Genomic DNA, 13,059 nt, shown 5'->3' with positions numbered 1-13,059 from the left:
TGTCCTCTGAGGAAAGCAGGCCTGTGCGCTCCACCCGCCTGGTTCCTGCAACGCTTCCTTTAAGTTTTGCCTCCTAACTACCCTTGCACTGGGGCCAAGGAGAACGAAGTGATGCTGCCCTGGTGAGGACAACAGCTGCTAAGTGACTAAGGGGTGTGCAACACACAGTCAGAACACAAGCGGGGAGCACAATTTCAAACTTGTAAGCTGTTTGTTGCTAGACTTTCTCAATCCTTTCAGACCACAGCTGACCATGGGAAATAAAGTACACTGTCTGCTCACCTGCAGCTCACAGTAGCCTGGGAAGCAGAACAGGGCCCTCTCAGGCTGCCTCCTAGACACTTGATGACCTTAGAGTGGAATAAATGAAACTTTCCCTACTTAGTCTGTTACCATAGTCCCTATTCAAAGCCTTTGCTATAAAGGGTTCTTCTCAAAGCAAAGAAGTAGAATGCATTTAAACAAAATGTTTAAAATATTTTTCATGTACTCAGCATTCAGATTAGATGTGCCATGTGGAGTGGACTGGGGCGACACACGCATGCAGCTGGCAGCTATTCTGCCCTCTGGCAGGGGAAGCAAATTGTCATCCCCCACCTGACAGCACACAGGGCCCCAGGCAGCTCCCTGACAGGTGCTGTGGAGCCGCTTTGCTTCCTCACTGACTCACGACTTTCAGCACCAGGGGAGCATAACAGAGACTGCACCTCACAGAAGCAACAAGTCTTTACCTTCTCTTTGTCTGCACCCCACCCCCCTAAGACAAGCTCTTCCTGTGTGGTGCTGGCTGCACATGTATTATGTAGAACAAGTTGGCCTCAAACTCACCGAGATCCTCCTGCCTCTACCTCCAGAATGCTGGGGTTAAAGGTGTGTACCACGACACTGTCCACGAAGTATATTTCTTACTACATCAAAACCATAACTAGTTGGGCTGCCTAAGCTCCTCAGAATCACCCAGGTGGGGTTGGGAAGTTGGATGGAAAAAAGGAGCCTGCTACCTGATGAACAGAATTGGTTCTTGATGGAAAGAGAGAACTGATTTCCATAGCTCTGGCCTCGGACCTCAGCACCTGAGGTCGGTCGGTCTGTCTGTCTGTCTGTCTGTCTGTCTGTCTCTCTCTCTCTCTCTCCCTCCCTTTATATATACATAACACAATTTAAACACAAAAGTTAAGGGATCTAATAAGGAGTAAATTCTAATGTAAGAAGAAGAAGCAGGGGCTAGACAGATGGCTCAGTGGTTAAGAGCACTGATTGCTCTTCCAGAGATCCTGAGTTCAAATCCCAGCAACCACGTGTTGCCTCACAACCATCTGTAATGAGATCTGATGCCCTCTTCTGGTGTGTCTGAAGTACAGTTACAGTGTACTTATATATAATAAATAAATAAATCTAAAAAACAAAATAAATAAATAAATAAATAAAAAAGAAGCAGATGAGGAAAATCAGAGTCCCAACCAGCACTGCTCAGGGAGTCAACACTTCAGACTGATGCAGGTGCATGTGTCAGTCAACTAGGAACTGCACACATTCCAGAATCAGGTGCTCCCCTATCCCAACTCCATCTTCAGTTACCGTCACTACAGGCCGATGTGATGAGTCCACTGCCAGCACTGTGCACATCCTCCCTACGCCCATGCCCCATGCCCTCCTATAAACCTGAGCCGTCACAGCTGCTCTCTCTCTTATCCCCACTCAAAGGCCATCACCTTTCACATCCCCCAACTCTCCAATAAATCTGTTGTGTGAGGTCTGTTGCATGATGTGAATTCTGCAGTATTCCTTAGCATGCTGGTCACCAGGATACACTTTTACCTTAAAAGCCGTCCAACACACCCTCATGCAATAGCAAGAGAGAAAGTCACAAACGCAGGAAAGATTCTGTTCACTGATTCAAACAGAATGAGACACACCACATATACGCCCAAACGAAGTTTCAAGGAGCAGATGTCTGTACTCCCTGTGTATTTGGGAGGTTGAGGTAAGAGATTTACTTGAGTCCAGGAATTTGAGGCTGGTCTCAAAAAATAGCCAGGTTAGTGGTGGAACACACTTTTAATCCCAGCACTGAGGTGGCAGAGGCAGGTGGGATCTCTGAGTTCCAGGACAGCCACAGGGCTACAGAGAGAAAGAAACCCTGTTTCAAAAAATGAGCCCACCAACTAACCAACAAATAAATGAAAGCAAAACACAACACAGTTCACTCCATAGAACATCTTACCTCACATTCTGAGGAGGATTCCACCTTTCAGAGGGCAGCTCTCCACTCTGTGGGTCATCTACAGGCGGATGAAGGATTGAAATGCATACATCTCCATTCTACAAGACAATGATACAATGTTCAGTAAAATGTAAGAGACTGATACAAGCAAGGTGCAACCCCACACATCTGCAACCCAGGCAGAGGCAGAGGCCCAGCTGGGCTACTATACAGTCTCTCTCTCTCTCTCTCTCTCTCTCTCTCTCTCTCTCTCTCTCTCACACACACACACACACACACACACACACACACACACACACACACACACATGTGTGATTTAACCCCATGCCTTGGTAGATATGAGAGTTTGAGGCCAGCCTGGGCTATACAGCAAATTCCAAACCAGCTAGGGCTACAGGTAAGAATCTGACTCTAATAAAACAGAACCAAAAAACCAAAAATGTGATGAAGTTTTTTATTAAAATTTCTCCATGCTCAATTTCTAAGTTGAAGAAGAATTAAATATTATAAAATTTTATTTGGACCGGGTATGGTGGCACATGTCAGCACTCAAGGAGACAAGAGGCAGGATGGTCACTCCAAGTTTGAGACAGCCTGATCTATATACATATTATGTTCCAGGCCACCTAGGGCTATTATTCCTCAAGCAGAACAAAACATATGGGGTAGTGTCCAAGATAGATGTCTGTCCTGTCTGTAGCATCATCTTTCTGAAACAAACAGAACAAGCAAGCAAGCATGGTACCTGCTAAGTACACGGTTACCAACTGACCGCTGTGCTATACGATCTGCATAATGCATAAGCACTGTAAGAGCGGATCTAACAAGCACAGTCAATACGTCAAACACACAGCCACAGGGAGGTATCTAAATAAACATATACTCAATAGAAAACAGGTCAGTAAAACAGTCATTTGTTTCTTTTCTCCCCCTACCTTCCCTTTTCCTGTTGTTTTTCAAGACAGGTTTCTCTGTGTAGCCAAGGCTGTTCTGGAACTCTGTAGACCAGGCTGAGCTCAAATTCAAGAGACCCACCTGCCTCTGCCACCCGAGTGCTGTGATTACAGGCGTGGCCACCACTGCCCGGCAAGTTATTTGTTTTTTAAATCTCAAGGATGGAGATAAGAGTTAAAAGTTTTCGAACTGATAATATATATATATATATATATATATATATATATATATAATGTGAGGTATAAAAATTATTATGTATAATCAAATTAAAATACATGCAGACGGCTAGACGGTGGTAGCATAAGCTTTTTATTCTAGCACTTGCAGAGGCAGGGGGATCTCTGAGATCGAGGACAGCCAGGGATACACAGAGAAAGCCTGTGTAGAAAAACTAAACAAACTACTTCTTTGTATGTGTGAGTAGCCTGTGTGAGGGAGTCAGTGGTGACCACCATGTCATTTCCTCTCTGCCTTATTTTTTTGAGCACTAAGATAGTCAACTACACGGCTTAGCTAGGAATCCTCCTGCCTCTGCCTACACCTCACTGGAATTAGGTCTACACTGCACTGTCTCACTTGGCTTCTCACAGGAGCTGGGGACGGGAGCTCAGCCCTCATGTCTGCACAGTAATCACTTTCCTGAGGCATCACCCAAGTGCAAAGCACTTTAAAGTGTGTGTGTGTGTGTGTGTGTGTGTGTGTGTGTGTGTGTGTGTTGAATTTCTTAAATTATATGTATGTACTGGGAGGAACAGAGGGAGGGAAAACTGTAGTTGGGATGCACTGTATGAGAGGGAAAATGTCTCTTTGTATGAAAATGTCTGTCAATCAGCTGGTCTTACTATTGCTGTGACGGAACACCGTGACCAGAAGCAACTGGAAAGGGCTCATTTGACTTACACTTCCTCAGCACTGTTGGAGGAAGTCAGGACAGGAACTCAAAGGAGGCAGGAGCTGGTGCTGAGGCATGGAGTGGTGCTTCTTAACTGGTTTGTTCCTCATGGCTTGCTTGGCCTGCTTTCTTATGGAACCCAGGAGCACCAGTCACCCCCAACACAGCGAATGGGCCTTTCCCATCAAGGATGCCCTGCACACCAGGCCCAGCCTGACTGCCGCTCTGGGGCCACTGCACGTCCATAGCCTCTGGGAGCTGAGCAGAGATGAGACAGTAGAAGGCTCGCTAGACAGTGACGTGCAGAGGGGCTCCTAGTGGCAAAAGCTTCTGGAGAGCGTTCTCTTCCCAGGCAGTGTTACAGCTCTTGTGTGACAGATGCTCTCAGACAATGGAGTAATTCTCACACATCTTTATTGCTATTGGCTTGGTCTGAAATGTTTAGGGATGCCTCGTCTCTATGTGGAGGCACTGACCCTCCATGACTGATGGCCACAATTCTCTCCATGGTAGGCTGTGGCTATGAGACCAGGGCCTGGTGACAGGAGCAGGAGAAGCTCCTAATGTTTGTCCCTCGTGGGTCCCTGGGTCTTCAAGCCCACCTCGATCTTACTAGGCTTCCTCTCACAGTCCACTGCCCTACAGTGTCCAGCAATCAAATCTTTAAGACAAAAAATAACATGGAGAAATGGCTTTGATATAGGACCTAAGTTCAGTTCCCAGCACACGCATCATGCAGCTCACAACCACCTGTAGCTCCAGTAGGTCTGATCTCATTGTCTTCTGCAGACCTGCACACACAGGTGTACACACGTACACACACACAAACACACACACAAAGGTGTACACACAAACACACACAGGTGTACACACAAACACACAGGTGTATACACGCACACACACACAGCTGTACACACGCACACACAAACACATAGGTGTATATACGCACACACAGGTCTTCACACGTACACACAAACAGGTGTACAAATTCACACACACAGATGTACACAGACACAGGTATACACACGTGTACACACACACACACGCACACACACAGGATTACACACACAGGTGTAGACACGTGTACACACACAGATGTACACACACACTCTCATACACACAGGTGTACACACACAAGTGTACACATGTATACACACGTGTACATACTCACAGGTGTACACACACAACTGTACACATGTACACACATGTGTACATACTCACAGGTGTACACACACAACTGTACACACACACTTGCACACACAGGTGTACACACACACACAGGTGTACACACACACAGAGTAAATTTTTTTTTAATTTTCATTTTACTTTTATGTGTTCTGCCTTCATGAACATCTGTTTACCACATGAGTATAATGCCCATAGAAGCTATAAAAGGGTGTAGAAGTCACATACAGCTGGCTGTGAGCTAGTGTGTGGGTGCTGGGAACTGAATTCAGGTCATCCAGAAGAGCAGTGCATGCTCTTAACTGCTGAATGTCTTCCCAGCTCCAGAAATTACAAACAAGCAAGTAACCAGACCACCTGCTGTATCTGGTTGAAAGCCTGAGGCTGAGGCAGTTCTAAGTTCTCCTAAGGAAGCTACTCTGCTGCTTTGTTAAGAGGACATACTGCCTGTCAGGCTGCCTCCCAGGTAACCATAGTTATGCCCCAGACTGATGCTGCTGTCAGCTTTGGTCAGAAAAGCTCCCTTCTGCAGTAGGCTCATAACTTGTCGCCTCAGTCACAAACAGGGCATCTACATCCCCCTCCTCAAGTGCTCAGCAACCACAGGTCAGCAAGGCGGTAAGCAGTCTTGGGAGCCTGGAGCTGACTACTGCACATGACACGCAGGTGTTCTCGTGCACTCACAGCAGCTGTGAATACTTTCATGTGCCCTACAGGAAAACACCTGCCAATATCCTGTCACTCAAAGGGCAGAAACTCAACAAGCCCCACCCTTCCTTGAGCTTATAGTTAATGGCTATTAGGGAGGAAGAGTTTCTTCAATGCTAAAATCCTGGTGTCACTAGTAAGGTGCCCAGGCACTGTCAGCAAACACATGCAACCCATTTACCAAAACAGAAACAAGGCAGCAACAATAGCAAGAAAAAGTGGACAGGGTAGAAAGAGGAGCAGTTGGAAGGAGGAAAAGAATGAGAGAACCAAAGTGGGACAAGAGGGAGTAATGATAAAAAATTATATCCATGTATGAAATGTATGAAACCCATTCTGTATAGTTAATACTTTTTTGGTTTTTTGTTTTGTTTTGTATTGTTTTTTGAGACAGGGTCTCTTTCTGTCCTCAAACTCACAAACCTACTCTTTGGTTGGTTGGTTGGTTTTTTCGAGACAGGATTTCTATCCTGGACTCAATTTGTGGACCAGGCTGACCTAAAACTCACCTGCCTCTGCCTCCCTAGTGGGTGCTAGGATTAAAAGTGTGCATCATTACCCCCAGCCACAAAACTACTTTTGTAGAAGCAAGAACGTATCCCTTTAAAAAAAATTTAGGGCTAGAGAGATGGCTCAGCAGGTAAGAGCACTGACTGCTCTTCTGGAGGTCCTGAGTTCAAATCCCAGCACCCACATGGTGGCTCACAACCATCTGTAAAGGGATCCAATGCCCTCTTCTGGGGTGTCTGAAGACAGCGCAGTGTACTCACATACATAAAATAAGTAAATCTTTAAAAAAAATCTTTAGATGAATTTTACTTACTAAACTTTGGTCTTATCATCATGCCTTGGCTAGCTAGGAGTTCTATATACACTAGACTGGAACTGAACTCCTTGAGATCCATTCATCTCTGCCTACTGAGTGCTGGGATTAAAATTCTATGTTACAATGGCTGGCTAGAGTAACTGGGTTGGACATGGAGGCACACATTTGCAATCCTAACACTTGAAAAGCAGAAGCAGGTGAATGGCTCTAAGTTCATGCCAGCCTAGTTTACACAGTGAGATACAGATCTGTCTGCTATCACTACAGTAAACTGTTTCAAGTAAACTCAAAAAAGCAAACAAAAAGTCAGAAAAGTCTGGGAACTGCTGGGCTGGAAGTAGAAATCAGTATTAATGTGCCCCAGCACCACAAAAACCACACTCCAGTGGTGCTTGTACATTCACAGGACTATGAATTAACGTTTTTAGAAGCTTTCAAGTTCTATCACACCACTTTAAAATACTCTGCTTGGTGTTTTCCCCACTCCTTACCTCCCCAGACTTCTCACTACCATCTTGCTCTTCTGTTGAATACCTGGACCTTAAATACAAATGTAACCATACAATATGCAAGCCTTTCTCTGACTTCTTTCACTTTCCTGCATGTTTCAGTTGCCTCTCCTTTGTGACCCCCTGCGTGGATGTGGTGAGCTGGTGCTGTGGGGACACTGGTGTGCGCAGTGCTGAGCTCTACACTTGTGTGCTCGCCTACAGCGTGTGCTTCTTCTCCCTTACAGCAGAACTGTGGGTTAGATGTGAGACCCGTGTTTACCTTTGTCTAAGAGCACGTCCACTGTCCTGTGCCTTACCGGCAGTGTGTGGCATCTGCAGTCCTTGTTCCTCAGATGCAGCTAGCCTAGGCTGGTGTGATGTGTCCTTCAGTTCATTCAATAATTGTCAGGTTCTCCTTGTATTTTCCTACAGGTTGTTGCCCAGTCGGGCCTAATCCTCTTACCTCAGCCTGAGTATACATTTGTGGCTAACTTTGGCTACTTTTCAACTAGGTTAATCTTCTTACTACTGAGTTTTTTGAAATTCCTTAAAGAACTTTACAGACTGAGCTGGCCTCAACTGCAGGAGCCCTCTTGCCTCTGCCTCTAGAGTTTATTTCTGAGCAGCTTTTGAACATTTTTATCATCTGTTGTTGTTGTTCATGGAAATGCAACTATTAATAAGTGTGCTACTTCCCACTTGTGCTAATCTTAACAGGGAGGAGGTCAACTGCTCTGTGGACAAGGATTGACTAATGTGGATGTTGGAGGGGAAGGGGAATCACCCCTGGACAGGTTGTTAAGAAGGCTAGCTGAGCAGGCCCTGAGATATAAGCCAGAAAGACTTTCCCCATGACCTCTGCATCAATCAGTTCCTGCCTTGGCTTCCCTCTCTGGACAGTGACCCAGAAGATGCAAGCCAAATAAACCTTCTCATAGGAATCTGTGGCGGTTTATCACAACAGAAGCCATAGAAAGTACACCACTCAACGAGTGTGGTGTCATGACCGGGCATCACAGTTCCTGCCTACAATGTCAAACCTTGGGAAACTGAGGAAGGAAGAGTGTGAGTTAGAGGCCAGTGTGGGTTCCAGGCCAAAAACTCCAGTAATTACACACGTTCTCAATCCTTGGTAACAAGTTTCACACTCTACTTCTCTCTCGATGTCGATTTGGTCCTACCTCTAGATTTCATTTCTCTATAAATTTTATGGGCATCTTGCTGAGAGAGAGAGAGAGAGAGAGAGAGAGAGAGAGAGAGAGAGAGAGAGAGAGAGAGAGAGAGAGAGAGAGAGAGAGACTTACTTTGATTGGAGATTTATGAATCATTTATGCCAAATACTCTCTGCCCTCTTACAGTTGTCTTTTATTAGGAGCTCAGCTGGTGAAGCACTTGCTGTGACATCGTGAAAACCTAAATTCAGTCCCCAGTGTGCACATGAAATGCTGACTGTTGCTGGGTGTGGTGAGGTGGTGCTGATGCACAACTTTAATCCCAACACTCAGAAGGCAAAAGCAGAAGACCTCTATGAGTTCAAGGCCAGCCTGGTCTCCAGGATAGTCAGGGCTACACAGAGAAATCTTCTTTTGAACAAAGAAAAGAAATATCGAAGTGTCATTTTTAGATAAAATAAAAAATAAATACATGAACAGAGTTGAGTGTCATGGCACTCCTGCAATCCCAGGGCTGATATAGAGACAGGTGTATCCCTGGGGCTGGCTGATCAGCCACCCTTAAGCAGTTGGCAATACTCAGGCCCCATAGAAAGACCCTAATTCTAGGATTATATTCACCCCCTACACCCTTTCTTCTTTTCCCTAATGCTGGTTCCCTTCCTATTTCCTACAGTCTCCATTCTAATTTTATGTCTGTCCGTCTCTTGCTTGATTACTGTTTCTATTTTTAAGATTTGGATATGTATGAGAAAATTTTTGTTTTGTTTTTTGTTTTTCAAGACAAGGTTTCTTTGTATAGCCCTGGTTGTCTTGGACTCACTTTGTAGACCAGGCTGGCTCACAGAGATCTGCCTGCCTCTGCCTCGAGTGCTGGGAATTAAAGGTGTACAGCATGACAGTGGCTCAAGAAAACAAAGTGTTTGTCTTTCTGAATTGGGCCTATTTTGTTTACTCATTTCTGCTCATTTTCCTACAAATGACAGGACTTTACTTTTTTTTTTTTTTTGGCTAGATAATATTCTGTTGTGAGTCTACAGTACATCTTCTTTTCCCCATGTATGTTTCTGCTGTCTGTCTGTTTTGGAGTAGGATCTCACTACATAGTCCTGGCTGGCCTAGACCTCTACAAGTAGATCAAGTGGCCTCTATTCAGAGCTATCCCACCTCTCCCTCTGCCTCTGCCTCCGCCTTCAGAGGTGCAGTGAGATTAAATGTGTGCACCACCACGTCTGGAACTGGCACTGACCTGCTGCCTCTGCTTCTCAGTGCTAGGGCTTACACTTTGCTGTGTGTTTGAGACAGAAAGCCCTATGTGACCTGGGTACTTGGTAAGCCCAGGATAGAATCCTCTTGATTCCATCAAAATGCTCTAACAACAGAAATGTCCTACTGGGTCCAGTTTATGTGGCATTGGCAACTAATGGGCATCTAACCTGGTTATGTACCTAACTGTTGTGAAGTTAAGGGAAGTGTAGGCAGGCAGGGATCCAAACTGTATTTAACCCTGAGTTTCCTGGGTACATAGCAAGCAACTAGCTCACATCACAGTTCCAATTTTTTGAGGAACGTCCATGTTAATTTTTACACCAACGCACATGCCCAACCAACAACCATACGAGTTACTTTTTCTCCACAACTCTGCAGCCGTGTCCTTTTCCCCTTCCTGTCTCTTTAAAAGTTTATGTGTATGGGAGTCTTGTTATATTATGTCTGGGCAGGACATGGTGGTATACATCTTTAATCCCTGTACTTGGGAGGCAGAGACAGGTGGGTCTGTATGAGTTCAAGGCCAGCCTGCTCTCTATATAGAATCCCAGGCTAGCCAAGGTGAATACTACGACCCTCTCTCAAAAAATAAAAAGTTCTGATTATGTGATAAAAATGTACATGTATGGGGCTACAGACATCTCTTGGTAGTTTAGAATGTTTGATGTGGAGCTGGAGAGATGGCGCCACAGTTAAAAGATCACTGACTGCTCTTCCATAAATCCTGAGTTTAACCCCAGCCACCACATGGTGGCTCACAACCAACTACGATGTGAGCTGATGCCCTCTTCTGGCACACAGGGGTACATGCAGATAGAACACTTATGTAAAATGAATAAATAAATCTTTACCAAAATAAGGGAAAAAATGAATACTTAATGCCAGTTACTGTAGAAGACCTGAGTTTCTCTCACAACACACACAAAGTGCCTCACACCTCTCTGGTTTTAGGGGATCTGATGCCCTAACATGTCTGCACGATCACGGTCTATAAGCATATATGCAGGCAAAACACTCACATACATAAAATAAAAATGACCCAAGGCAGAGTCTGTTTGGTCCTGGACATCCTGGTACTCTCTTGGTAGAGTAGACTGAGCTCAAACTCAGATCCACCTGACTCCTGAGTGCTGGAAACTAAAGAGATAAGAGATGCACTATCGCTCTCCAGCTATAATAAATAGAATTTAAAAATGTGTATTTGAAGGATACCATTTGTCCCTTTGAAGAAAGAAAAAAGCTTGTCTGAGCCACGAATCCCAGCCCTCAGAAGTCAGAGCCAGGCAGATCTCTGTGAGATTGAGGCCAACCTGGTCTACAAAACGAGTTCCAGGACAGCCAGGGCTACACAGAGAAACAAGGACAACAACAGTGCACAGTTCTCCGTCCATGGCGGTTCTCATGTGTATGAGTGTTTCCTGTCCGTGTGCTGGGTGTGCAGCCGGTGCTTGCGGAAGACGTAAGTGTATTGTATCTCCTGAAGCTTGAGTTTCAGATGGATGCTGGGAATCAGACCAGAGGCCTCTGCAAGAGCAGTCGGTGCTCTTAGCTGCAGAGCCAGCTCTCCAGCCTTTTATGGTCCTTGTTAAAGGCCAGAGAGTAAAATGAACACAAGATAAATGTCAGCCTCCTTGGAGAGCAGAGTGAGCTACAGACCTGCAGCCCCACAGCTGAGAGTTCTCCCATCACAGGGAGCTGCACCCTCAAACCCTCAAACTGTGACTCATCTGTAGATTCTTCTGTAATGTATTTTGTTTACAGCAATATAGAAAGCAACTAGCTTGGGCAGTGATGACAATTTTTGGGGGGAAATAAAATAATAAATAGGGCGAGGAATGTAGTACACAAGTGTAAGCCAGCCACTGGGGAGCTGAAGCAGGACTGCCCTGAATGGAAGCTGCCTAAGCCACAGTGTGCATGTGTGTGTGAGTGTGCATGTGTGTGTGATGAGTATGTGTGCGTATGTGTGTGATGAGTGTGTGTGTGCATGTGTGTGCTGAGTGTGTGTGCATGTGTGTGTATGTGTGCCATGAGTGTGTGTGATGAGTGTTTGTGATGAGTGTGTAATGAGTGTGTGTGTGCATGTGTGTGTGATTGTGCGTGTGTGTGCATGTGTGTGTGTGATGAGTATGTGCATGTGTGTATGATGAGTATGTGTGCAGGTGTGTGAGTGTGTGTGTGTGATGAGTACGTGTGCAGGTGTGTGAGTGTGTGTGTGTGATGAGTGTTTGTGATGAGTGTGTGTGAGTGTGTGTGTGTGATGAGCGTTTGTGATGAGTGTTTGTGATGAGTGTGTGTGTGTGTGTGTGTGTGTGTGTGAGTGTACATGTGCATGAGTGTGCACAGGGTGACGCAGGATAATGAAAACAGCATTAAGGGTCTACAGTGAGCTCTTTCAACAGCCATTCTCAAAACAAGGCCAAGAAGCCTCAGCCCTTAAGCACTGGCTGCTCTTCAGAAAACCCTGGTTCATTACCAATACCGCACGGCAGCTCAAGGGACCTCACACCTTTCTTCTGGCTCCACAGGCATTGCCCATATGTGGCAACAGTCATCCACACCCGCAGACGTCCATAAACATAAAAAGATAAAAGACCAAGATCCACAGCCGAGTACAGTGCTCTCACCTACGAATTCTCAGGATCTGGAAGGCAGAAAGAACAGGCAGAGGCAGGACTACAGTGACTTCACACCAACCTGGGCTACTGAGACCCTGTCTCAGTCTTACTCTCCCCAAACCCGGAGCACCAAACAAAAGGGGTGTGTGAGGATACAGCGTTGGGGTACATACTTTAACTCCCACCACTGGGAAAGCCTAAGCCAGGACTCGAGGGTGTGCATTACCCAGGGCGATGCAGGGAGACACTGCCTCAAAATATCCAAAGTGTCAACTGTTTCTGAAACCTCTTTATCCTTTAAACTTTGTCTATGAGTGTTTGACTTCCTGTGTACCTGTGGTGCACATGTGTGCTCGGTGTCCATAATGCCAGAAGAGGGCACTGGATCCCCGGGAACTGGAGGTACAGACACATGGCTGTGAGACACTGTGTGGTGCTGGAAACTAAACCTGGATCTTCTGCAAGAGCAACAAATGCTCCTAACCATTCAGCTATCTCTCTAGCCCCATGTAACCTTTTTAAAATCTAAAGTTGCTGCAAAAATCATTTTTAAAAGTTTATGTCAGTGGCTTTTAATGTGGCTAAAACATTTAGACAATGAGAACAAAACATTCAAATAGTGCACCAAATCTTAATTTTTTTAAGAATTTTATATTTAGAATGTCCATGAGTTTAACAACAATGAGATAGTTAATAACGTCTCTGGTTTATAAGGTCATA

At 45.3% G+C, this 13,059-nt stretch overlaps 1 protein-coding gene across 1 annotated transcript in view; it reads right to left on the bottom strand.

Annotated features, from left to right (window-relative positions):
• LOC148004561 (ubiquitin-conjugating enzyme E2 R2-like) overlaps positions 1-13,059 on the bottom strand; it is a 34,241-nt gene that overhangs the window by 15,231 nt on the left and 5,951 nt on the right. Inside the window, exon 3 of the mRNA XM_087559463.1 lies at positions 2,225-2,322. Coding sequence (XP_087415589.1) covers positions 2,225-2,322 — 98 coding nt within the window. The remainder of the gene's footprint in view (positions 1-2,224; positions 2,323-13,059) is intronic.

The sequence above is a fragment of the Rattus norvegicus genome, chromosome 7 (assembly GCF_021556685.1).
Source record: "Rattus norvegicus strain SHRSP/BbbUtx chromosome 7, alternate assembly SHRSP_T2T, whole genome shotgun sequence".
In the NCBI taxonomy this organism is placed as follows: Eukaryota; Metazoa; Chordata; class Mammalia; order Rodentia; family Muridae; genus Rattus; species Rattus norvegicus.
Note: the sequence above shows the minus strand (reverse complement) of the source record. Positions and strands in the feature narration are given on the sequence as shown.